General features: G+C 49.3%; 1 protein-coding gene across 1 annotated transcript in view; it reads right to left on the bottom strand.

The window, feature by feature from the left end:
- Positions 1-418: 418 nt before the first annotated feature.
- Positions 419-26,948, bottom strand: part of Dapk1 (death associated protein kinase 1) — a 147,247-nt gene continuing 120,717 nt past the window's right edge. Inside the window, exons 18-27 of the mRNA XM_057786914.1 lie at positions 26,755-26,853; positions 22,428-22,505; positions 14,263-14,485; positions 13,226-13,414; positions 11,027-11,224; positions 10,046-10,184; positions 8,309-8,429; positions 5,577-5,765; positions 1,696-2,924; positions 419-1,239 (exon numbers count right to left, since the gene is read on the bottom strand). Coding sequence (XP_057642897.1) covers positions 1,200-1,239; positions 1,696-2,924; positions 5,577-5,765; positions 8,309-8,429; positions 10,046-10,184; positions 11,027-11,224; positions 13,226-13,414; positions 14,263-14,485; positions 22,428-22,505; positions 26,755-26,853 — 2,505 coding nt within the window. The 3' untranslated portion in view covers positions 419-1,199. The remainder of the gene's footprint in view (positions 1,240-1,695; positions 2,925-5,576; positions 5,766-8,308; positions 8,430-10,045; positions 10,185-11,026; positions 11,225-13,225; positions 13,415-14,262; positions 14,486-22,427; positions 22,506-26,754; positions 26,854-26,948) is intronic.

Here is a 26,948-nt window from a genome sequence, read left to right as displayed (position 1 = left end):
AAGTGGTTGGATTACAGGCACGTACCTACACATGCGCTTAGGCACAGGCTAAGGGCTCTGGCATCTTCCAGTAGTGCCACGATGGGGACCCAAACCTTTATGGATCTTTGGGGAAGCATCTCAGATGCCAGCTACTAAAAAAGGTGATGGTTATTCCTTGACATCTTTTCAGGGGATCTTCCTGGTTCAACTCTGGCCAGAGGATTCACCAAAGACAAGGACCTCCATCCTGACTAAGGACCATGTCATCTAATTTTATAAATAAAGAAGCACCTAGACCAAGTACAGCGCTTTCCAAGGGCTGAAGGTTAGTAAGATTGTCTGCATTCTAGATTAGTCGGTGATGTGGTACAGAACACTGGGAGCCAAACTTAAAAGAGAGAACAACTTCTTCTGAATCAAGGACTAACCAATCAAATGCAATACGCAACAGTTTATTTATAAAACAAAAGAAAAAAAAAACAACTTAATTCTTTTACGACATCTTATAGATTAAGTAAAAATACCAGTATTAATATATATGTATATACATAGTGCATATATATATGTACAGATGATACGGTAATGTAACATGCTTCTCAGGACAGAATTGAAACATGTTCCCTCATAGTGATTTAGAATTCGATCACAATCTCAATCACCCCAAGAAAACTTGTTTTTTCTTTTTTCTTTCTCTTTCAGACTTCAAGTACAGGAAGTGATCAAACCAGGATCTCAACATAGGACCCATCTGCTATGCGCCAAGGACAACGGACTGCCACAGATGATGAGCTGGGGTCTTCGGAATTCTTAACACGGGTCTCCATAACTCTACACTGTGTCAACCTTCTACCTGAGATGGGAGGGAGCGGTGAGGCATGACAGTCAGTAGGTTTCATGTACATGTATGTTCACATGGATGTCTTAACAAAAGCAACTTAAAAAATGTCTTCTTACAGCAACACTGGCCATTAACACTCTGGGGGAGGATTCCTTTTTCCTCTTTCCTTGCCAAATGAAACACAGAGCCCCCTCCCTAGAAAGAAAAGGGGTGGGGAAGAATACCAAACCAAAACCAACAACTCAGAGTGAAGCACCTCTGGCGATGATCAGCACACAGCAAGGGACAGAGAGGTAGCATTTCCTTGGTGACAGCGCCGGGCTGACTCAGACGATTTCAACACACCCTCTTCTGCAAAAGGCACTCACATACTGTCTGTTTATAAATCATACAGTGGGGTCCAGGCATGGGAGCCTCTCCTACAAATATAAAAGAAATAGGCTGAGGAGCTGCTACAGCAGAGAAAAGGTAAGAAATACACATTGCGGATAAATGTCTGCTCCTTTCTTTCTTTCTTTTTTTTTTTTTTAAAAAAAGGATAATCGGTAAGGAACTTTAAAATTTTTTTCATTGAAAAGTTTGGAATTCCAATAAAATTATGAGTAAGAAGCAAGGTATTAGAGGACGAGAGATGGAGTCCAAAACACTGACAGGAGGGGCACTAGCTTCCCGTGTGGCCAAAGCGAAGGATGTGGTCTGCTCTTGACTGGGGGATGCGTGAGAGGGAGGGGAACGGAGGTGGGGAAGCAAGGAACAGGATGGGGGGGATGTCTTCAGAAGCAGAAGGAATGTACTGAGAAGGATGGGGAGCCCCACCACCACCACCCTTGCATCTCAGTCCATAAAGACCCTGCCCGAGCCAAGGCTGCCCTCACCGGGACACCACCGAACTAATGGAATTGTACGAGGTGCCACTGTTACAGCTTGAGGCGTAGGCCTCCTGGCCATTGCCATCAAGGTTGATCTTGAACACGGAGGAAGCCTTCAGTAAGAAGTCGGCAGCATCTCGGCGCCCCAGCTCCCGCAGTTTGGATATGAGGATGCCGACCGTACTCTCGGGGTAGGAGGTCCATTCCTGCAGCAAGGCATGCGCTGGGCTGGGAAGGAAATCCCTAGTCGACCTGGTACTGATGTTGTGCTTGGCCACCATGTCTGGGAGGCCCAAGTTCATGGCCAGAAGGCACCAGTCCTTCCCCATGGGGTCGGGTGGGTCAAGCAGACGGCTCAGTTTCCTCCGGGTCAGCAGACTCAGGTCTGACGCATGGATGTCCATGCCGAGACTGGCCTGTGAGTAGACGTCGTGACACCCGAAGCAGGTGATACTGCTGAAGCTCTCCTTGTACCCTCCCATGGTGTTGGTAAGCGAACTCTCCTTCAGGGTCTGAGCGCGGAAGAAGTCACGGGGCTGGTAGACCATGACCGGTTCGTGGTGTTCCCGCAGCTGCTGGGGGCTCAGGTAGTGCTTTACCGTCAAGAGCCCCGGCAAGGTGGTGGCCATGACGTTCTCGATGGTGCTGCACACTGAGTCCAGCAGGAGGCAGCACTTGATCTTCTCCGTCTCCAGCCCACGCACCTGAACCTCGATGCCCTGGCCATGGTTGACCAGCAGCACCAACAGCTCGGCGCCGCGGTTGGCGATCCTGCAGCCGCTCACCCACAGGCGGATGTCGGCGTCACCCTCGGCACTCTGCTGGTGGACCCACCGGCAAAGGTTGACCTGAACCTTGTGGAAGATGCCACAGGGGAAGGGAGTGAGGTGCTCCACAGGGACGATGCGCACCCCGCCGTACACCATCACCTCATCCTCCTCATCCGCCCAGGAGCGCTGCAGGCTGTCTGTTTTGATCAGAGCGGGAACATCCACCATAGTCCCACTACTCAGGTCCCGGGCACAGATGTCCATGGCATCTAGTATCTGTAGCAGCTCCTCCACATCACTGTCGGGGACCAGGCGTTGGATGTCTTCCATGGTATAACGGCCCCGGTAATGGTGTAGGGCCCGCGGGGTCTCCACAGAGAGCAGCTTCCCCAGGACATTGGTACAGAGCCATCGAGGGTCGAGCAGCAGCACATCCTGAACCGTCTCACTCTGCATGATGTTGATCTGCCGGAGGCGACAACTTAAAGTCACCAGAGGGAAAGGGCACCCGGGCAAGCTCAGTAGGGGAATCCACACTCTGCAGCGTGGATCCATCTCTAAAGCCACCCCTAAGCCCTGCCCTAAGATGGTTCAGGAACATCAGAGGGGTGTTTCCCAGAAGCGTGGCCCATGGAGGGAAAAATCAAAGGTATGTAAAGTCAGAGGCGAAAGTAGTAACAACCAAAAGCAACAAATAAACACTGGAGGGAGACGAGGAAAGAAAGCGAGACAAGAAGACAAAAAGACTGGTTTCTGATGGAACCCGGGTCTAGGAAAGACCACAATTAATAAAGGAAGCTATCGAAAGAGATTACCGGGCAAATGGAGACCCTGGGACAAAGACCGTAAACTCAGACACTGTCCTGAGTCAGGGCTGTGTACACATGAACACAGGATTAGGTCCACGTATTTTGCTGAGTTCTGCATGGGAACAACCTTGTTTATGGAGACACACCATGATTTACAATGAAGTATGGCACAATAAATATTTAAAAGGTGAGAGAAAGGAGGCAAAGGGATCCGAATATAAAGACTCGCTCAATGCTAGTTGAGAAGGTGTGGTTTTGTGGTAGTATCTTTCTATTTGTCTGAGACAAGGCGTCACTGTGTGGTCCAGGCAGGACTTGAATTCTTCATCTTCTTGCCTCAGCTTTCTGAGGGCTAGGATTACAAGTATATCCCATGATGCCTAGCTTCCATAGTGATGGAACTTTCTAAGAAAAGGTCCAGAAAATTGCAACTAACATACTAAAGCAATATAAAACTTAAAGACACTTAAAAATAACAACAAAAACCTTGTTTGTGTGTGTGTAGAAGTTTGTTATAAATTTGTTCCTATGCTAACCCTTCAACTGAAAGAGAGGACAAGAATGGTACCAGATATCCATCAGTGAGCCTATTTCTTTAAAAGCCCAAAAGCTGGAGAAAAAGATGTGGGACAAAAGCAAAGCAAAGCCAGAAATCACTTTTTCCTTCCTGGCCCTTAAAGGTTAGTTAGTAGTCTAGGAATAATGGCCGTCCCAGGTGGGCTTTCAGTGCAGGCGCCTCTGGCTCCACCTGCTGGCCATGGGGCACCACTGCCCTAGTGCAGCTTCTTGGCCTTCATGTTTGAGCCTCAGACTTAACTTCCCCGGAGGAGAAAGGGCCTTTACCTTTACCATTTTGCCCTAACTTCGCTATTTCTTTAGGGTCGAGAAAAACAAAGTCTGACCCATGGAGGATGAAACTAAGGAACTGGTAGTTCATAACCAGACTTAAAGATTCAGCCTCATAGAACTGGCCCAAGCACGAGCATTCCTTTCCTTTTCTCTCTTCTCTCTCTTCCATCTTCATTTCCTAAAGTCTCAAGGTCAAGGGGAGAGGGGATGTGATATGAAACTAAGGAGATCCTACATCATGACTTTGAAAATTTCTGGTCAACTACTAGGAGTTAAGAGTATCCTATCAAAGTAGAAAGTTTATTCTCATGGGAAAGTTGCCTTTTATGTCTAAACATCTAAATGCCTTCACCCTGTTCCTGTCTTCTTCCTTGCATTCAGTTACTTTACATTACTCCCAGTCAGTCAGCCAATCAGCTGGCCTTACTGTTTGAGGTCCTTCCGGGCCACTGGCTCTAGATTCAGTATTAGTTTCAAGAATACACAACTCAGACAAATGCAGACCCTGACGCGACACCCACAACTCAGACAAATGCAAGCTGGCAAAACCAATGACCTCAGCGGTTTTCGATATCCCAGATGCTTCTAATTGTTAATAATCGCTACTGGTGCTCTTGACACAGCCTAGCTCATGTGGCCACTCGACTTCCTAGAAAGGAGGAGGCAAAGGCCATGCCATTTTCTGAGGACAGGCATACAGGATGCAGTCAGAACCGTTTCCATACTGGGCTAAGTGCCACACAGTCGAGAGTCAGTTTCTGGTGGGTGTGCTTGCTGAGGGGTCCTAACTCAGAGTGTCTTCCTGTCCACAGACACTGTCAGGATGGCACCTCATGGGTTTTTCTCAGTATTTGTCACCCCAGGACCACGTCCACAGCCAGGGCCTCTCAATTCCCCCAGAGCAGCCAGCCTAGAGCTGCCAGGAGGAAAAGGGAATTAGTAGGTGGCTAAGGGGGCAAGAGAGACCCAGTGGCCCAGGACAAGAGTGCTAACTAATGGGGCCTAGAAGACAGCAGCAAACCAAAGAAAACAGACCGGTCATTGATAGAAAAGAATTGCTCCTACCTGTTGTGAGCTTTGCATACATCTTGCTTCTAATAATGCAACGGATAGCCTGAGATGCACACACATTCCAAACAACACACTTAACAGCCTGTTAACATCCTAGGACCCCAATGTCTATCAAACTACTCACATACATGTGTGTATGCATGCACACGCAAACACACACTGAACAATGGAATAAGTCTCTCCTTTTAACAACCATCAAACGTATTCTATTCAATCTACTCATGTCAGGGTGTAATAGTAGGAGAGCCAGATCCAGCCTGAACCAGTTTTGATGCAGGTACAATAAGGAAAATTGTGTCAGGAAAAAAAAGCCTCATTTATCATATTATACCTATGCATAGTCCCTTTCTCCTCTAGCAGCGGGAGCTCGCCCACCCTCAGCCCTCACCTCGCCCGTGCTGTGCAGCTGCTGGGCGATGCGCCTGAGGTCATCCTCAGAGGCCAGGGGGTTCAGCTGGTCCTGCACGTCGTACACGAACTGCTGCAGTGACATCAACTGGTTTGGTCCGTTGAGTTTCCGCCAGGAGGGCAGCGTTGAGATGATCTTCTCACACAGGTGAGTCATGGGAGGGCAGCCCTGCACAGGCAGGTGGGACAGATTAGCCGCCAAGCAGCTGAAGCTCTGGGAGCCCAGGAGAGACATTACTTATCCACACTGTGCATACCCAGCGCTTTACTGGCTCAGTGAAGGACTCTATCACTAACCGAGGGTTGTCTCTAGGCATACTCTATAATCAGACACGAGGGATTTGATAGCAGCTCGATGTGTAAGAGATGATGTGTCCTCACAACAGTATTGTAAGAACGATGGACTTGACTCACGTTCTCCAGCACCTAAGGCTGCACTCAGATCTGCCCTTGCTCCTGGCTTCTAGCTCCACCCCCTTCCTTGGTCACTAGTTAGGTAGCCGTCTTAGAAACAGTAAGGCAACGCACAGAGTGCGACAGAGAATGAGAATTCTATCAGCATGGGGATTTGTGGGGTCTGCTGATGGAATATCCTTAGAGCAATAGTTAGCAGTTGGTTCAAAATTATTCTCTCACCAGTCACGGTGGTAAAACAAGCCAAGCTATAACATGCCTCACATTCATATAATCCCACACCCTCCTAACGGGAAGCCATACAGCACAGAGGTGTCACACTACTAGTGACACAAAATCACATCTTATGTCACCTAAGATGATGCACTCCTTATTTAAAAAAAAAAAAGAGTAGAACTGGGAGCCGGAGCAATGGCTCTGGGGTTTAGAGGATTTGTTGCTCTTGCAGAGGACTGGATTCCATTCCCAGCATCAACATGGTGACTCATAACCTTCCATAACTGTTCCAGGGGATCTGACGTCTTCTGATCTTTGTGAACAAAAACATACATGCAGGCAAAACGTTCATACACATAAAATAGAAAAAAAAATGAAAACAATTTAAAAAGAAAAAAACTGCCAAGGATAGAGACAGTTCATTTGGGGCATCACCCGCCTGCCCTCAGGACTTGGATGGTGGCTGGTGTTGACAGAGTCATGCACAGAGAATTCAAAGACGTCCTGTGCACGAGGGACAGGCACCTTGCTCCAGATCTGGGAGGAGACCCTGGTTTCTTCTCCGAGTATTTGTCCCCATCTGTGGGGCCAGGCCTGCCAGACCACCCCCATATGGTGACTGAGACACGGTGCCACCACAACAGGAAGGCAAGGATCTGTGAGGTACAGGCTGGTGTGTTTGCTAGGCGAGGCAGGGACACAGAGGAGGACACGGAGTACAGGGTGGCACCACTGGGCCAGAGACGAGTACACATTCACTCAGGGCACTGGGCACCTCCCCAAGGCTGGTTCAGCCTTTCCCACCATGGCACTCCTGTCACTCTCTAGGGAATCCTCTGTCTATCACAGGCATGGACACCTCCCTTCTCTATGTATCATTTTCTACTGCACGATTTTCTCTGACAAGGAAAGGCAGACTGGTTTTCAAAGGGGTACAATTCCTTGGAAAACTTTTAGAAGGATTCCTCAAGTCCCGAGTTATTTTAAAAACATTCTCCAGAATTTCCATCATGGTATTTATTGCTCTACATGTGTGCACGGATAAGTTTGAGTCACCCACTTTGGGGATTGTCCAACTTAGTTCATCCCAAGCAGACAACCAACTTGCTAGTTTATTAAGTCACATTTTCTCTGTTAAAATGAAACAATATTTTTTCTTTCTTCCCCCTTCTTGATACATGTATGTGTTCTTGTATGTACACACGATGCTTGTGCACATGTGTATGCCAGTAGTATTCCTCAATCGCTCTCCACCTCATTTTTTGACACAGGGTCCCTCACTGAACCTGGGACTCACTGATTGACCGAAGCAGCCAACCAGTAAGCTTCTGGCATCCTCCTGCCTCTAACCTCCCCACCTCCCCTGCACAAGGGTTGGGGTACAGGTGTGCCCCTACATGCTTGGCTTTTCTAAGGATGCTAGGGATCCAGACATCATGAGGGAGCACTTACGGACTCAGCCATCTCTTCAACTCAGTTTCTCTGTTTGCTAGCGAATGTCTGTGGACACTGTGACCTCTGGGGACAACGTTTAAGCTGCTCTTAGCGGTTTTAATTATAACCCTGCGAAACCTGTTGTCTTCTTCCATTTCAAGATGAACATCCCAATGCCCTCCTCCCTACTGTATTACATTTGGGGAAAATGCAACACTCCCTTCATATTTTACCTCCGATGCGAACATAGTCTAATATGGTCTCGTCTGTCAGCACACACCCTTTGGTTACTTTTGTTAGTGGTTATTTTTCTTTTCTGAATTTGTTACACATACTAAAATAAACAGACTAAAACTGCTGGTGTAATTTATAAAAGGAAATGTTATATGTAAAGAACTTGATACATCCTGCATTGGTGGCTGTTGCCCCTAACAACCCTCTGTCTCCTGCCTTGTCTGTTTCTCTCTCTTCCTGCCTCCCCCAGAGTAACAGGAGGACATCACTTGCATACAGACCTTAGTCCTAGCTCTTACTGTCAGCCTATCCCCCAGAAAATCAAACCAAAGTGAGGGCAGTACAGTGGGGTCAACTCCTTGGTCAAGGCTGGCGTTTCCACGGTGGAGTCCAGGTCTCTCCATGTGTACTCACCGAGACAATCTGACTCCGTATTTCTTGCAGGTGATTCCGAAGAACCTTGATGTCCTTAGACCCAGATGCGCCCGCATCCAGCACAAACAGCTTATTTGAGACATGGAGGTCATTCCCGAACCTACGGACAAAGCAGGAACCGCATCAGCTCCGGTTCGACCTTAGGTGTTCCCAAGCAGGGGCTGGGTAGCCACTAGCCCCAGAGGCTGATAGGAGGGAAGCAGGGAGACCCTAGTGACCCTGAAGATGCTCTCTGTCCCTGCTGTTGGGTGAACTCTGCTGGTCCCTTTGGATGCTGTGTGTGGGAAATCAGTGTGCTCTTTCTATCATATGAGTGGGAGTCTGGGGTTTCAGGGCGGTAGAGGAAGAGAAGGCAGAAAGATGTCAGAGGCTCCTGATGCAGAGGCTCGGTGTTCACTTTCCAAAGAGCAGAGAATGCTGCTGAGGGAAGGGCTAAGATCAAACAGGACAAGAAAGTCACACCGCGGCTCACATAGACCTCTTCTCATACCAGGAGGAAAACAGGCCGTATCTCTCATTATAATTCAAGATCCGAGTGCCAGCATGTTACAAAAATCTGCAATGTCGAACTTTAGGCTTTAATGATTCAGTTTTTAAAATTTATGTATATGTGTCTCTGTGTGTATACCACCTGCACAAGAGGGCATTGGGTCCCCTAGAACTGGAGTTACAGGCTGTTGTGAACTATATGTGTGGGTGCTGGGAACCAAACTCAGGTACCCTGGAAGAGCAGCCATCTCTCCAGCTGTCAAGTTCACGCTTGCTCATAAAGCCTTGGAACATGATACGGAACGAATGTGGTCTGTCCTCCAGGGGTGCCTCCATTATAGAGGCTCTGTCCCCAGGGAGGTGATATGTGTAATGGGGTCTTTAAGAAATCAGGCTTAACTGAACGCTACAGTTTCAGGGGTGCTGCCGTGCCAAGGATTACGTTAGCTTCCAGAAGGTCTGTGAAGTGTCAAGAGAGCTTAATTCAAAATCCCTCCCTGAATTCCTATCCTTACTCATTGTCCACCATGATGCCACCCACCAGGAAGTGATGTGATCAAGGGGTCCTCTCAGGACTGACGAAATGGGGTTTAGACTTCTTGCTTCCCAAGCTCTTAGCTAAGAGCATCTTCTTCTATTAGCTACCCAACTTCAGGTGTATCGCTACAGCAATGAAAATTACCAACAGAGTCTAAGTAAAAACTTCTATTTACCTCCAGTCCTTTAGAAGAGAAACAAGGGTCTTATATGATAACACTCGACAAGAAGGCACTCGGATCTTTTCTATTCTGTTCTGCTCCATTTCACCCCAACCTACCCCATGATGGAGCTGGACGTTAACCTAAGTAATTTTACAATCCAGTGTGTATCTGCAATTGACATGTTGGGAAATATTGACCAGGGTGCTGCTACCCATGTCAATTCCGAAAGCCTGAGAACAGAAGCCACCTCTGTGTGGAGGTACTGGGTGAGAAGGTGAGAGTGGGCTGTGGCCTTATACCATGTTCTGTTTGCGTCTAGCCAGGTGTGTTACCTGTGTAATTAGTACTCATTGCTTTGATGAAAATGAAAAGTTCAACAAAGGATCGCTCAAAGTGGGAAGTTCCTTCACCCGCTCCACCCCACCCCACCCCACCCGACACGGCCACATGTCCTCTGCTGCGTCCTCTCACCCGACCCAGTTCCCCAGTTCAGATGCTCACCCCACCCCCCGTGGGCTGCGCTCACCTGTTCCTGATCTCTTTCAGCAAGGATATATCCTTATCATATCCAAACTCGCCTCCAGCAGGCCGAGGGATGTTCATGATGTCAGCATGTGTGGCCACCAGGACAACTCGGAGTGGGTTCTTCAGCTTGCCTCCAAATGCTGAGGGAGACAGTGCACCCTCTGAGAGTCCGATCTCCTCCCTGGCTGGTTTCTCCTGCCCCAAAGGCTAGACCCCCTGTGCAGGTGACATACAACCTGCCCACAGGCTAGAGGGCGGGACTAGGGAGTATGGCCTCTGGTCCTGATCCTCCTCTAGAGTTCTCAGCAGAGACATGGGCAGACTGCAGCACAAAAAGATGCTCTTGAGGGCTCCCTTAAAGAGACCACATGTGAGGGAGACATTTGCAACCACGGACAGCTTTCACGGGAACAAAGAAAGCCTTCTGAGTGCAACCACACAAGGGAGAAAGCCCAAAGACAAGCGGTCTCCAACTCACACAGGCATGGCCTCTGCTCACAGGAGTGTTTTAAAAGAGATGTGGCAAAGGAGAAGGAAGAGGCAAAACTACATCCCCTGGGAGAACAGCCCTGCTGATATCATGAGCCTGGGCTTTCTGTCAAAGGAATATGGCTGCTGAGCATCACCTCGAAACCAGGGACAGCTGCTCCTGTTGGAGGCCGAGCCCCCTAGCCAATGTGCTGAGGCAGGCTGCCTGGGCCTTTTCACCAGGGCTGCAGATGGAAAGATAACCCCTTCTGCTGCTGATGCCCCAGTACTTTCCAGAAGGGAGCAGGAGCCATGGACAGAGGACTCCACAGTGCGCTCAGCAATGATGACCTTGGTGATGAAGCGCTTCAGGGGTGAGAAGGGGCTATCAGGGATGGTTCAGAACTGGAAGGAGGTCAGAGCTGAAAGTCCCATTCTGTAGGGTCTAAGTGCGGCCAGCATGAGGACCCCAAGAGGAGCATTGCAGAGGCAGAGGAGGAAGGACCTTGCTCACCTATGGGTTCTTCAACTGGGACCAGAGACTTCAAGAAACTGAGCCAGAAAATCACTTGGTTCAGTTGGATCTCGTAGGGTTCTTCTAGACTGAAAACGATGACATGGATGGATGTGGGATCGTTGGCAGCGAAGTAGTCATAGCAACAAAAGTACACGGGGTTCCCAGAGAACTCCCATACACTGAAATCACCAACTCCTTCAGAAAGAAAGCAAAGGCTGCAATCAGGAAACATCCCACCTAACTTCAGGGGCTGGTAGCATTCTAGGGACTCTGCACAGGGCTTGTGACACCTGCGGCATGTGTCTGTGTAAGTACACAGCAACTTATGCACAGGTCCCTGTCCAGTGCTCTATGCCTATCCCTCTCATCTACGTCTACATGACCCCCTAAAGGTTTTCATTACTATCACCTTGGCTGCATCTACTGTATGTTTACTCCAAATTGCCGGCAGATATATGTGTGTTATAGACGTGTGGGGCCAGAGGCAGACATGGAAGTGTGTGTATAAAAACAAACTTTTGATTTCTCTCTCCTTTCATATTATTATATAAAGAGGGTGAGAGCCAATCATGGCAAGAGATCAGTCCTGTCAGATTCCGCAGGAGAATGAGCCAAACACCCAGAATCCCATGATTTTACACACACACACACATACACACACACACACACACACACACACCCTGTAATTGGAGGCTCAGCATAGTATGGAAAGTTATCGGACCAGAAATAGAACATTTAGCACTGGAGTTCTGGTTTGTGTTGGGGATTTTGAGTGAGGCCCAAATACGAGCACCTTTTTTCTTCATGTTGCCTGGCCAGCTCTGTCTGGGGGCGAAACAAAGTTTTGAAATGCCGGGGGGAAGGGGGAGTCGACACATGGACTTTAATCCCAGTCATTGGGATCAGGAGCTCTTAGACCTGGGCCCTTGGGGAAGCCCTGGGGACCCAGCAGTCCATGCTGTTACAGATCTCAGGTGATTCCCGTTTAGGCTGGTGTTAGATAATCACAGCTTCAGGTAATGTGATGTTTTTCACTAAGATAATCACAGGATCTCACCAGTGTGTCTAACTTGTGGTCTGTGGGCCACATTCCAGTAGAGCTGGGATGTGATTCAACACACCTGTAAATGATGTCATGCCACAGTGTTGAAGGGTTGGACACATCTGGACCTGACATGACCCTGCTACCTTCTGAAAGTCTCCCCATGGCAGACAGGACAGCTCTGTCACACACATCTGGACCTGACATGACCCTGCTATCTTCTGAAAGTCTCCCCACGGCAGACAGGACAGCTCTGTTACACACATCTGGACCTGACATGACCCTGCTATCTTCTGAAAGTCTCCCCAGGGCAGACAGGACAGCTCTGTCATACACATCCCTCCCGATGCCCTCTGGATGTCCTCATCACTGTGTCATTGTCCCTGCTTAGGATCTGTGAGCTGCAGGCTGCATCCCCAGTGACCTGATGGACCGGCAGAGACCAGGGCATGATGGGAGGGGGTCACGTGCAAGGCCCTCAGGTAGATGTTAATACCTCATTAACTTTAGTGCCTTGAGAGTGGGTTATTATAAAGAGAGGTTGGCCACATCCCAGCTCTCTGGCTTCTTTCTTCTCAGCATGTGGCCTCTCCTGCCATGATGTTTTCTACTTGCAACTTGGCAGGAGTGCCCTGCTCTATAGTGTGGGGTACAAGAGGGGAGGTGCTGAAAGGTGGTGGCAGAGGAAGATAGAAGTCTGGGGTGCTACACTGAGGCTCTCCTAGATTGCATGAAAGTCTGGGTCTCATAAGCAAACACAACAACAAAACACTCAAAGAATTCCCCACGTGTACGCCAGTGTTAGCCATGATGTCAATGTGTAAAACATCTTTTCAAACTTGCTTCATCACCATGAGGGGCTGTGTGCGCCATTAGATCCCCACCTAAACATGCAGGGGTTCTGCTTTTCCAAAGGTACTAGTCACCCAATCCGTCACTTATTAAGCACCTTCTGGGTGCTAAGTGTTTTGCTAGGTGTTGATAGCGCCCAACCATGTAGTTTTGCTTCTAGTGTGTTAGCCAGCCATGGCTCCGGCCTACGTCAACCCAATAATCTGCAGAGGACTTTCTTTGAATGTAGCAGATACCACTTAGCAAAAGTTGTGACCCAAAGGAAAACCCAAGTTCCTTCCCTCTGGGTAGGTGGGGCATACCATTCAAATAAGCGTTCTGGATGTCGATGGCCTTGGTGGACTGGTCGTCGGCCGAGCAGTGCAGGTGATGGGACGGAGCCACAAACACTTCCAGCATCCCTTTGGTAAGGCCTGGCTCGAACATCATGCTGCGGCTCCTCACGCTCACGTTCTCACAGCCAGGGTACAGGTTGTTAATGCTCACCGAAACTGTAGGCCAAAGGATTAGGACTCAGGACGTGGAGTCCCCAAAACAGGCAAAGAGGAGAGGGGTGGTTGGTGAGGGAAGAGGTGGGTCTGGGAAAGGGAGGGGCTACGGGATGAAGGATTAGATGCATGTCCATTGCAGTGTATCTTTCTATAGCTTCCAAGCCTTATGAGAACATTGGGGACCCCCAGGAATATCTCATGCCCAGCACTTGTGTCCAGGACAACCACCTAACAGGAGTGGATATGGTTAGCTGGCTGTGGGCATAAGGAAGCAGAGGAGGACAGGCAATATTGGCAGGAAGCCTTTTCTTCCTACGTCTCAGTGATAAGTGTTCATGGTGTGGATACAGGGCAGGGACAGGCTTGTTTATAGCAAAATAAAAGCTATAGCTTATGAAATCACAGAAAAAATATTGTTGACTATTGCCCTCTAGGGGCAACAGGAGGCAGACTTGAAGGGAGAGCCTATTTTGGGCTGAGGGTCCTCAGCAACTTCCTAGGCAGGCGGTCAAGAGTTGTTCCCAGGAGGCTGAATGCCTCCCTGTCTCTGGTACAGACACATCAGGACGGCCACCGTCCCCAAGGGAGCCACAGAACAGAGTGAGGCTGTGGCCGCAGGTGAGAAGTGTGTGTAAGGTTCCTTGGAAAGTCAAGTCCCCACCAGCCTGAGTGACCCCAGAGTATGAACTCAGAACCCCCAACACTTGTCTCACTTCAGGAGCACTGTGAGTTTCTTCAGAGTAGCTAAGGGCCTGCTGGGACCTCAGCCTTTGCCTCCAGCACATCTCACCCTAAAGACTGTAAACCCAACAACCTCAGGAGGTGTGGCCGCCCCCGGGAGCGCCTACCTGTTGGCTTAGCAGCCAGGGGCGATGGAGGGAAGCGGGTGGAGTTCATGGAGGAGAGCCTGGGCCTGCGCCTTCTGAAGAAACTCCTCAACAGCCCACACTTGAGAGACTCCACCAGCGTGGATTTCCCAGACCCTGAGTGGCCGAACAGTTTGAGTTTGATTCTTGGCTGGAGATTCTGTGTGGGTCGGAGCTGCTGGATGAAGAGTCCTCTGTGTGTGTCCTGGGAGAGGGGAAAGTGAAGCTCTTAGCAGGCTGTACCCCGTGGTTCTTGGCTTTTTGGTCCTGGGCCTGCACTTCCTTCTCTAGTCAAGAATACATTTCTTTGCTGGTCCCACAGAAATGTTTCCAAGCTAAAGGAAAACACACAGAATGCAGCCACCGTTCTGAAGAATGTACATCAGGGATTCTAGTCTCTTCCCTTGCTGTCAATCATCCCTGCTCACCCATCTCTGAGTCCCTTTGTCATTGCAGGAGTCCCAGCCCATTGGCATTCACTACCCCTGCAATCTGTTCAGCCCCTGGCAACCTCTGTCCCCTGTCTCCGGATCTGCCTGTTCCTATGGCATCTGGATCCAAACAAATTGGGTGGAAAAACCTGTGAAGCATCAACTTAAGCTTGAATTAAGATGAACTCTGTGTCTGACCAGCTAGGGGTCTATTCCTCTGTGTGGAGAGCCTGGGGCACGGGTGGTACTGCCATGGCGTAAGAAGGTAGAGTCTGCCCCTTTCTGGGTTGTGAGATGCTTCCTTGAGGGCCACTGTGATGGTACATGCAGGCCTGTCTCTATTTGTATGGAAATTCTGGTTCCTTCACAAGAGCCTGTTCTGGTACGTTTGGAAGGTCTTGTTCCTTTAGGGCCACACCAGCAGGAGACTGGGATGGAGGCCACGGCCACCTGCTGTGGGAGGACTGGAGGGCAGCAGAGAGGTCTTGCTCTACTTGTAGGGAGAAATGTGGGTCTCCCCAAGGAACTATTCTCACTCTCTCGTCCATAAACTCGGTGGTCTCCAAGAGTAAAGTTCAGCGCTGAGAACTAGGAAATGTAGGCTGTCAGAGCCGCGATCTTGAAGAGATACCGCCATATGGACAATCTGACCTCAGGTGTAACATACGAGCCCTGGATGAGATGTTTCTGTCAAGAGGCACAGCACTGCATCAAGTCTCTGTCCTCAGGCATCCTTCATGCCACAAGGTCCCATCCTGTCCTCAGCACTTGTCTCATTTTCTTATCTCCTGCTCGTTCCCTAATGAGAATGTTTGAAGCTATTACGTCTCCTCCTTCATCTAGCCCAGGAGTGTCTCCTCTGTTATAGCCTAATGTCTATGCACACCACAAAACTCATCTTGTCTTTCATCTCCTCCTTCAATCTTCATTTCCAGCAGGCTTGATCCATGTGTGGGTCTCCACCGTGACCCCCAAAGACTGAGTTGTAACCTCTAGACCAGGAGCCGAGTAAAAGGCAGAGCTGGCATCCCGGCCCTGGCACACACTGAATGATGAACAGATGACTGGTACTCAACAGAGGAGACGCACAACAGGGCATCTCACCAAGACGCACACCTGACTGGGTTCCAAGTCCCGAGATGCTCATTCTCTGCTGACCTCTTCCCACGGGGTCACTGTTGCTTTTCCAGTTAGTAACCTTGAAGTTTACAAGGGCATTTAACTCCCAGAAAGGCTAGAACCAGCCCTTTCTCAGCAGTGGTGACACTACTGCCCCCTTTTGGGCGCTATGGGAAATAGATGTATTTTAGATCCCACAGGCGCTGGATGGAAAGGTGTGCCTCTATACCTTCTACAGTGAAGGATATTCTGGGTCCCTGGGACTTCTGAGTACTTGATCAGGGTTTACACACAAGAGAAATCTTCTGAGAAGTCTTCTCAGCTTAGGGCTTAGGTGCACGTTTGCACATAACTGGGAGTGGGGGAGGGGAGCACAGAGTTTTCCAAGATTACAAGTATCTTACAAATTGGCTTGCTCATACAGCATTTAAACCTTTCAGTATTTATTTATTTATTTATTTATTTATTTATTTATTTGTTTGTTTGTTTATTTATTTATTTATCTTGTGTGCACGCTGCGGTACACGTTAGAGGCTGCTTGAGAGGGACGGTTCTCTCCTTCCACCATGAGGGCCCTCAGGCTGGTAACAGACACCTCTATTTCCTAAGCCATCTTTCTGGCCCTGTCTAAACTTCTGTTTGGCCTTTATGCATTGAGACTGTTGGGGACCTTGCTAACCCTGGAACTGTGCTGGTTGAGTTGCTGTGCCAACAGTCCAATGGGCACCTGTGGTGAATGCTTTCAGTAACTCCGGGGCGATGGCAGGCTCCCTAGATCACTACCAGGGCCCTAGGGCCCAGCATTTTCATGCTGAGTCTGAGATTCTACAGAGAAGGATCTGCAAGATGTTCTTAGATCAGTGGGATGGCCTTACGGAAGGAGTGTTGTGAGCTCCCAGGTGACTGCCGCAGAAGCTGTGTCCACGCCTCCCCTTAGCCAGGTAAGGAAACAGGACATGGAGTAAAGCAGAATTTACTACTGAACCTTTTACCCTTTGTGGAGTGTCAAAGGCTCCTCGGTCCTTTGCAGAGTGTAAAAGGAAGGTGAACGGAGCACACACAGACAGGAGACGGAATCTCAGGCACAGGGGACCACACAAGCCATTCGCAGCCCATCTCACTGAAGGCAGCCCCACTGGGGCACTGTCTCAAACAAGAGGTAGGAAAGTGAGCAAAGTGAACCCTCCCTACTTATCTTTCCACAGGGTGTGGCTCATCACTTTGGCACCTCTTTGTGGCTTTGTTTCAGAGGCAAACCCATTCACTGCTGGGGCAGTGTAGTATGCCCACCTGCCTCCAGAGCTGGGGCTGGTCACTCATATCTGAATTGCATGCCAGCCAGCTAATTAACAACCGATTTCAACACACCCTGTTTTATAAAAGAGGACAGTGTTTGGCTAAATCTACACCTTGGCTTTCATATGAGGCCCTCAACTCTGGGTGGCCACGCAAGCAAACACATGTTCTCATCTTTAAAGTGGGGGCCCAGGGACATCAGACCAGAGTGGGTTTCCAAGGAAGGAATCCTACATCACCCCCTCCTGCCTATGTCCAGGTTCCTTTCATGCCTTCTTTTCTGTACACCAAGAGATGACAGCCTTGGCCTGGAGGCTCTAGAGCAGTGGTTCCCAACCTTCCTAACGTTGCAACTGGTTAATACAGTCCCTCATGTTGCGGTGACCCCCCCCCCCAACCATAAAATTAGTTTCATGGCTACTTCGTAACTGTGAGTTTGCTACTTTTATGAATCATAATATAAATATCTGTGCTTTCTAATGGTCTTAGGTGACCTCTCTGAAAGGGTCACTCAGCCCCTAGGTTGAAAACTGCACTTTTAGAACTTAAGCCAGGAGGAATACTTTCTCATGGGGGTAGGAGGAGTATACTGCAGTCTTGGAAAACAGGAAAGCACAAAAAAATCCTCATTCTCATGTGTGAGGGACTCTAACCACATCCCGTAGGATGATTTCTCTTGCTCCTCACTTCAAACCCTGGAGAATCTAAACCCAACAAGTTGACACAGAGGTTTCTATAGCCCTCCATGGGCAGTTGGAGCATTTTCACTTCTGGCCACTAGATGGCACAGCAGAGACGAGCTGAGGAGCCCAGAAGTGACTCCCAGGAAGGCCGTTTTCATCAGCTGTTTTCCTACCCTAAGGAATGACTCCAGACCAGTTCTAGAAGGTGCTATGTACGTTAACTGGTTTGGAGGGAAGCACGATTATAGTTCACCAGAGTGAATAGTTAACTGAGTGAATAGCTCTGAGGCTAGACCTAGCTCCAACCCAGACTGGCCAGGTAGGAGCTTGTCCACCCAGAACCTGGGAGGACTAGCCAGCTGGGGCAATGGTACTTCTTCAGTCTTTACAGGTCTTATGGTGTGCACCCGTGTGTGTCCCTTGGGTCTCTGGGTGTGACTGGGTCACACACAAGGCCGAGGGCACCAGAGGTTTGGGTGAGTTCTCTCTGTGCAGACTGGACATCATTTGGTAAGAGAACACTAAGGAGTATGGGTTTATGATCTGGAACCTTGCAGGTGGTTGTGAGGGAAGGGGGTTGTCAGACAGGTTACACTCACCACTAAGGAGCGTGCTTAGGTAGTTACTCATTTGTTAGCCACTGGCCGGCCAAGTCCAGCACCACCCTGGCTGTCGATAGCTCCCACTAATCTCTCGTCCAGACCCTGACACCACAGCCTGAACCTAGAAAAGGTCTCTGGGTTTACAGTTTTCTTTCTACAGCAACTTTTCCCCTGGCAAATTAGCATTCACTTTCCCACCAGGAAAGATGAGTAAACCCACAGGCTGGAGAGGAAGGCGACCAGCAATCTGGAGACGCCAGATAAGAGCCCAGAGAAGAGACAGCGGCTTCCAGCATGAGGCAGAAGCTGTAAGATCCTAATTATACAAACGCTCTTCACTTCTGGCGAATTTTAATTCTGGGCAACTCCCAACACTGTCCATTTTCCAAAACATTCCTGAGCACTTCTGCCTAGACATGGGCACTTTTAATATTAATTTACGGAAAGTCTGACTAAAAAGACAATCAAGAAAATCAAGTCCCCAAAGGCCTGACAAACATGGAAATCGCAGGGACAAAGGTGGCAGCGAAAATGGACTTCAAGATCAATTCGAAAGCAGACCACTCCCTGCGGCCACATCAACCTTGCGTTTAGATGAGGAAACTTGGTCTGCCTAGACAGCACAGCTCAGGTGCATGGGGTGGCGAGGCTAATGAGCTCTGTTTCCTGGAAGGAATCTCGTGCGTGAGTGTGTGTGTCTGTGCATGTGTGTGTGCGTGTAGGCGCATGCGTGTGACAGAAGGACACCTTCCTCCTGTTAGTTCCCCTGGCAAGGGGCACCCAGGGCGCAGTTGTGCTCCTTGCAGAGCCCACCAAACTACAACGCCCTAAGAACCAAATGTTCCAAGCCCTCCATATTGAACTGGGCCAGTGCAGACTCCACACAGCTCAGCCCGACCTCCTGGCCTTGACCTGGGCCCCCGGAGGTCCTAGCCTGTCCAGAAGGGATGCTCCTGAGGTCCTCTGAATGCAAGACTGCAAAGCCCTCCCTGGTCCTGTGTCAGCCCTCACTGTCTAGTGATGAGCACAGACCCCCTGGCTCTCATGCTGGCGTCCTCTGGTGGCAGCGGCATGCTGGCTTTGGATCTATTTCCATAGGTCAATCCCCTTATTTTCTTGACGGTAAAGGTTCAAAACTACCTTCCTAGGAGGTGAGAACACAGGAGGTGAGACTTTGAGAACTGCCGTGACCACGTGGACCGCTCCTGAGTGAGGAGGCCAAAGCCCACCTCTCCTTTGAGTGGCTCTAAGACAGACAGGGAACACAGCCCAATATGTGGAGGTAATCTTTGGTTTTCACAAAGGAAAGGAGAGAAAAAGAGATTCTACGACAGGGACCTGGAGCCTGGGGACCAAAATAGTCTGCAATACAGGCCTTACACCCACCTGTAATGCCAGGAATGCCCTGGTGTGCATGGAAGAGAGGGCAGAAGGGCACAGTGGACACTCTGCGGCCTTCCCTCTTCTCCCACGTTCTCTGTTTGAACAGACTCCCCTCCTGGTGACCCAATGAGAACTGCAGACAAATGCACCATCACCCTGACTTTCTCTGCAGGTACTGGCTTCTGCAGCAAGCCGCTGCAATCACCCTGACTTTCTCTGAAGGTACTGACTTCTGCAGCCAGCTGCTGCAATCACCCCTCAGGCTCCAGGGCTGTTGCTTTGAATTCTGAAACCAAATCTCCTAATCAGGTGTTCCCAAGTGCTGATAGGTTATTTTTTTTTCTCTTTTTTTTGCTGATGAGTCATTTAGTTCAGGACTCTGAACGACAGAACGGATGAGCAGTGCTCAAACTAGGAGGCTCAAGTCGAGAGACATGTGAAGGACAGTGAAGGCAAGTGTAGGTCTTGCTGAACAAGAATTCTATAAAATCCTGCCTGACGGAACAGAAACCCCAGCTCGTAACACTGGGGAGTAATCTGACCTGCTACGAGGGAGGGATTCTTGGCACAGACTCACTGCGATGTCCCCATGCTGGCTGGGAATACACAGTGCATAGGCCCTGTGCACACAGAGAGATTCAGAAAGTGGAGATACTGTGTGTGAGATGGGACTCTTGGCTTTCCACTAACCCTTCCCTCAGTCTCTTTGAGGCCCAGTTCCCCACCTTCTCTGTGAACCCTGGGGACATAAAATGACAAGACAGCTACATAACCCCAGGGTTGCCACCAAAATTGCCAGGGTCCATTTTAGGGATGCTCTTTAGGGTGCCAACCGCCAAGGAAACTATGCGTGCAGGTGCTGTCCTCAGGAAATCATTTATCTCAATTCTTTTGGCCCTAAATACCATCCTATGAGGTGTCACCTCTACCCATGGGTCAAAGGCAGATGCTGAAACATAGATTTGGTGAGCAATGGACCAATTCATCCAGCAAGAGCTTCATGGGTCTGGGTCCAGAATCCAGGCCACCTGCATTCCTTAGTTTTTGTCAACTTGATATAAATTCGAGTAACCTCAGAAGAGGACTCCTCAGCTGAGGAATTGCCCTCATCAAACCAGCAGATCTGTGAGGTATTTTCTTGATGAATGATTAGTTTGGGAGCACCCAGCCCACTGTGGGTGGTGCTACCCTGAACAAGCCATAGGGAGCAATCCAGTAAGCAGCACCCTCCACACTAGGAATGGAAATCAGGGTTTCTTGAATGTTCTGGAAGATCTCTACCAACTGAGCGACATCCCCAGCCCTAGGGTAAGAGCTAAAATGTGATGACAATTTATCTTTTTATTCCTTGCTTCAGCCTAGAAACATCCTAAGCATTAAACTCTGTATTTACAACCTCTTCATAAGTATCCATAAAGGCAAAACCATCCTGTTCTCTGTAACAATTTGCTACGCATTAGTGTCGGTGACCTGATGTGTCTAATTTTCGCTACTACACTTTAAATAGGACTACAGTGGATGTCTTTGTGTGTTAACAAATAGATATATTTTCTTTCTTTCTTTTTTTAAATTTGGTTTTTCGAGACAGGGTTTCTCTGTGTAGCTTTGGAAACTGTCCTGGCCTCAAACTCACAGAGATCCACCTGCCTCTGTCTCCAGAGTGTTGGGATTAAAGGCATGCACCATCACTGCCTGGCAACAAATAGATATCTTAACCAAAAGGGGTTAAGCATTCTGAAGTCTCTAGATGCATGAAACGGGCTGCAGCTCTTACACCTGTATTTGCTTGTTTTATGTCTTTATAAACTTTACAGTGCTGTGATTTGATAAACAGGAGCTGGAAATTCAAAACAAAAGAGGGAAAAAGACATCATCAGTATCTGTAGGGGGGTGTGATGGTTTGAATGTAATTGGCCCCCATAAGCTCACAGGGAGCGGCACTATTAGGATGTGTGGTCTTGTTGGAGGAAGTATTTCACTGTGGGGGCAGGCTTTGAGGTTTCCTTTGCTTAAGTTGCGCTCAGTGTGGTACATAGCTCACTTCCTGTTCCCTGCTGATCAAGATGTAGAACTCTCAGCTCCCTCTCCAGCACCATGTTGGCCTGCGTGCCACCTACCATGATGATAATGGACTAAGCCTCTGAAACTGCAAGCCAGGTTAATTAAATGTTTTCCTTTATAAGAATTGCCATGGTCATAGCATCTCTTCATAACAATAGAAATTCTAGCTAAGACAGGATGGTTAGCAGAGAAAGGGTTAGGAAAACCAAACTAACTCAGTGAAGGGAAATACCAAGCTAGTTTGCGTGTCTGCCTGGTGTCTGAGGAGATACTGGATCTCCTGTAAGCATGGGGCTTACAGATGGTTGTGAACTGCCATGGAGATGCTGGGAATTGATCCCTGGCCCTCTGCAAGAGCAACCAGTGCTCTTAACCACTGAGCCTATCCCTCCAGCCCCCAAATTCATTTTTTACAGCCAAGTGTAGAAGAAACCCTATGGGTGCTTCTGCATGTGTGCCCACTGACAGCACACGGACACTCTTCCTAAACCCAAGCCTGATGCCTCCCCCAATAGCTCACAAGGAAAACTTCTCACAGAAAAATGAAGCCGAGAACTTCAAGGGAAGCTCACCTTCCGTAGTCTTGCCAGGAGCCCCGCCACATGCTCATGCTGTTCAGACCTGGCGAGGTCCTCAGCTGTCTTGCCATCCTGTAGGAGACAGACGATTAGTGCCCTTCCCCTGAAAAGCAGAGCTGCATGAGACCCAAACACACCAGCTCGAGGAAGAAACAGGCACAGCAGGGTTAGAAGAAAGTCAGGTAAAAGACCATATCCCGGCTTGTTTCCCTGTCTGGAGAATCCTTATTTTATCCAGTGGCACAGGAAAGAAAGACGTCAGAGCAAGGAACATATCAATGTCTTGCAGGGACGGCAGAAAGATGCTCAACCCACAGACTCAGCGCACGCTCATTCTCTGACTGATTTCCTGCCCCAAGGCCCCGTCTCTAACACAGCAGTCACGTGTGTCGGCCTCAGGGTCAGCTCATGTCTCTCAGTTCTAACACATACGGACCTGGCCCTCAGACAGTGCAACGGCTGGGAATCACTGTGCCTTCCAAATACAGACTAGCACAGTTTGGTTGCCAACAATCACAGAGCGGGGACCTACGAGTCCACAGCACTTTGACCTTTACTGTTTAATTAGACTTCTCACGGAGCCATGGTTTCATATGAAGGGATATATTCTTATTTATATACCGTGGACATGACCATCTCCAGGGAATCTTCTGGTCCAGACCTGATCCAGTTCACAGTGAGGCACAAGAGTGACCTCACGGTCCCTCAGAGGGACAGGAGCTGTGGCTGTACGCACCCCCCCCCACACACACACACCAAGGGAGAAGGACACAACCGTTGAGCTGAAGTTTTATTCAGCCCTAAAAACCAATTTTCAAGTCAATGAAGACAGCTGTTCAGCAAAAGAAAAGTAAGTCTATGGCTTCATTACCAGCATTTGGAGGCGAGCCATCCTGTGGCGGCTTGGAATGCCAAAAGTCTGTCTGCCTGCCAATCTCCCAGCTCTTCAGCTCAAGCTACTCCGGAGATACTCATGGGGTCTCTCAAGACCAGCAATTCCTAATCTCAGTTCTACTGGATTCTGTAATTCTCTGCTGTGGAAAGCCATTATCTACCTTCTCCAGTGGCTAATAACACTCTGGCATCTGCCAAGGGGCCAGGAATATTCCATAACATCTAGCCAGAAAACCGCATGTCTCCAGAGAATTCCAAGTGTCTCTTGGGAACAAAATTGCCAGGCTGAGAATGAATGCTCACCCTGGGCTGAAGGTGCAGCTCAGGTGGTGTGTGTTCCACAGAGGGGTGTTGCAAAGTCAGGGTCACCCTGTTCTTACTCTGTCCCTAAAAACCTGAGATGAATCCAACAGGCAGGCCAGGCCTTCTTGGCTATGAGTTGAACTGGGTTCCTTATTGGACACTGCACACCCCCCTCCCACCATCTCATCAAACTGACTCTCTGCATGGAATGCCTTTGGGAGGGAAAAAAGCAGGATGTGGCTGTCTCAGACTTTCCAAGATAACATCCAAGGCTGAGCTCTGAGGACGCGCAGGTCCAGAGACATGGAGGAGGGCCTGGTGTTCAAGTGAAGCTGCAGGCCTGGGACACAGAGAGAAAACAAGGAAGGCTGGGCAACAGGTGTCCAGGAACAGGGGAAAGAGAGGCAGGCACAGGTGGAGACGAGGCAGGTGTAGGGAGGCAAAAGTGGGTCAGGACTAAGAAAAAAGATTAACAGGGCCACTGGTGCTTGCTGGGCAGTAAGGGGAAGAGACCAAGTCAGAGGGAGCTCCATCAGAGAGAGCGTGGGCAAGCCACTGTCCTGGGGTGGCTCTCCGTTAGTCCATGGCCCGGGTGGACCTACAAAGGTCCTACAGATGACTTACATGCCTTGATCATTTTGATCACATACCGTTTCATTTTATTTTTGAGACAGCATCTCACTGTGTAGCTCTGGCTGGCCTATAACTCTCTATGCAGACCAGGCTGGCCTTGAACTCAAAGATTTGCTTTCCTCTGCCTCCCAGTCCTAGTATCAAAGGGGTACACCACCACACCCAGTCGATTCTTTTGTAATCTTTGTCTTCATTTATACTAAAAGAGACAAGTTCCTAGAGGGACTGGGGCCTCTGCTGAGTCAGTGGTCGAGGAAGACAAGCCAGTGGAGAGTCGGGAAGGGGGAAGGCAGGAGGAAAGGCAGGAGCGCCAAGGAACCATTCCCACTCATCCCAGTAAAGATCAAACTAGGAGAGACACTAGAAGGCGCTGTGGAGCCAAGTGTTGCTCGGACACTTCTCAGAAGGAACCAGAAAAAGTTACTGGTACAGCTGTCCCTCAGGACAGCAGCCCCAGCCACGGGTCAGAAATGTGGTCCAGAAAAAATGGATGTCAGTGCAGAAAACGCAAGGCACTAAAAACTTGGTACAGGTGAGAGAATAGGAAAGACATTAATAATCTTAAAACACTGTTGAGATGATATTCTGATGCTCTACTGAAATTTGCTTCATCTGTTTCTTTAGTGGAGCTGCTAGAGAATCTGAAACAATAACAAAGTCTGGGCTTTGTCTTTGGTGAGGTCCTCGGCACTCGGCCACCCCACTCCTCACACAAAGGCAACATTGCTCTAAGAGGAAGAAGCCTGCCTTCCCCTGGCTAGAGCGCCAGGTGCCACGGGAGGCTCTCAATGCTGCACGGTCCCTGGAATTCTTACAGCTCAAGACTCTGTATTTGGTGCTTTTCCGGAGCCTCCAATAACTTCAAAATCACTCAGTGGCTATCCTCCATGTCCAACTCCTGCAGAAGGGTCAGCTCTACCAATTTCCCAAGACCCGACTCTTGCCTCACCCAGTGACTCCAGATCGGCTGTTAAGACTCTCTGATCAGCATCCCTCTTTTGTGTTCTAGAAGTTTCCCTATGTCTGTCTGAGTAAATGGTGAGGCTAAGCGAAGAGCTATAAGGTGTGGACAGAAAACCCCGAAGAGCTCCTCTAGCAGCTGGAAGAGACAGGGACCAGAGGAGAAGGTGGCCTGGCAGCATGGTGGCGGGGAACAAAGGAGACAGACACCACAGAGAAGCATGAATGGAGAGAACCACGGGCTCACAGAGGAACACAAAGAACACATTTCTGGCTCCAACAGCTGATAGCATTTCAAATCACCCTTGTTTCTGTTTTTCTTATGAGGCATCATGTGAGTCGAAGAAATATATTTTTTTTCCTTTTAAGCATGCATGAGATGCTTTATGATCACTAACCCGTAGGTAAAGACTGGGTTGACAGAGGAATGAAGGCAGCTCAGGTCCTTATATGGCAGGGGTAAAGAAATACCCAGAGAAGTGTGCCCATCCCACACAGGGCATTGTTAATGTCTGTGCCTAAGGAGAGCCCAGCTCTGCAGAGAACAGAACTGTTCGGTCCTGACAGTGGCTGGCACCGCAAAGGCCTACACACAGACTCTGTGGATCACGCCAGCTGTCTGTGGCTCTCCAGCACACACAGCCAAAGACAACAGGTGAATGAAGAGAGCGGCTCTGCTACAGGGAATCGTCATCTGAAAACAAGCAGCAGGTTAGATGTGGCTCGCCGTGGGCTGCTCGGTTAAGACCTTGAAGATCTCCAGGAACCAAAGCTGCGCTTCCAGCCTCAGAGCCTCAGGTGGGCTGCCACATCAAATGCCACGTGATCGCCTTCACAACTGACTGTCAGCAAAGCTAAGGTCTGTGAAGGTCAAGACCTCCCAATACAGTCAACCCACTGTGGGGTCAGCAGCAACTCGAGCAATAGTTCATGGCCACAACTGCACGGCCAGCTCATCTTGTTGTCCAAACTCTTATCTCTAGTATTTTGGGAAATGCGAAGCTGTTGGGGTACTGAGCCTGAAGCGAGAAGCGAGAGGAAAGGACTGCATCTGGCTTAAAAGTAATGTTCAGGCCCAGCAGCAAGGCAGACACTAAACTGTAGACACCTGCCCTTAGCCTTACAGGCGCTCATGACCCTCAGGGTCACACAGGGGATCCAGCTCCTCCCACAGGCACCCGGCCTCCTGTGCCCTGGGGCCAACGGGAAGCACTTACGAAAGAGAAATCTGTACGTGGAATAGAGTTAAGCAGCACGGTTGTGTAACATGGTAAACAAAAGGCCAGTGCGAGCCAGCAGGTCGCTGATGGAGCGGGCTGGCGAGATGAGAAAAGGATGAAACATTAACTAGATATTAAACTGGGCTGTGTGGGCAAATGTTTATGTAACTGCAGCGAGAGTTAAAGCTTAATAGCAACCTGTCTGCTTTAGAATGCAGTTGCCAGGCAATACCTTTCTCCCCATGCCCTTGAGGCATGAGAAGTTTCCATGGCTCTCCGCAGCCAAACACCCGCACCTGCCTGGTACTCACCGAGGTCAGAGCCTCCACATTGGCGCCCATCAGACAGAGGTAGCGGACCACATCCAGGATCCCGTTGTTGGCTGCAAGGTGGAGAGGAGTACGTCCATACTGGGAAGAGGAAAAAGAAAATACCAAAGGCGTTCTCTTGGCTGTTGCCTGCAAAAGCCCACAGCTCACAGCCACTGTCGTTGGGGGAAGAGACA

This window comes from Chionomys nivalis, chromosome 13 (assembly GCF_950005125.1).
Source record: "Chionomys nivalis chromosome 13, mChiNiv1.1, whole genome shotgun sequence".
NCBI lineage: Eukaryota > Metazoa > Chordata > Mammalia > Rodentia > Cricetidae > Chionomys > Chionomys nivalis.
The sequence above is the reverse complement of the archived record's forward strand: the minus strand, read 5'-3'. Positions and strand labels throughout refer to the sequence as shown.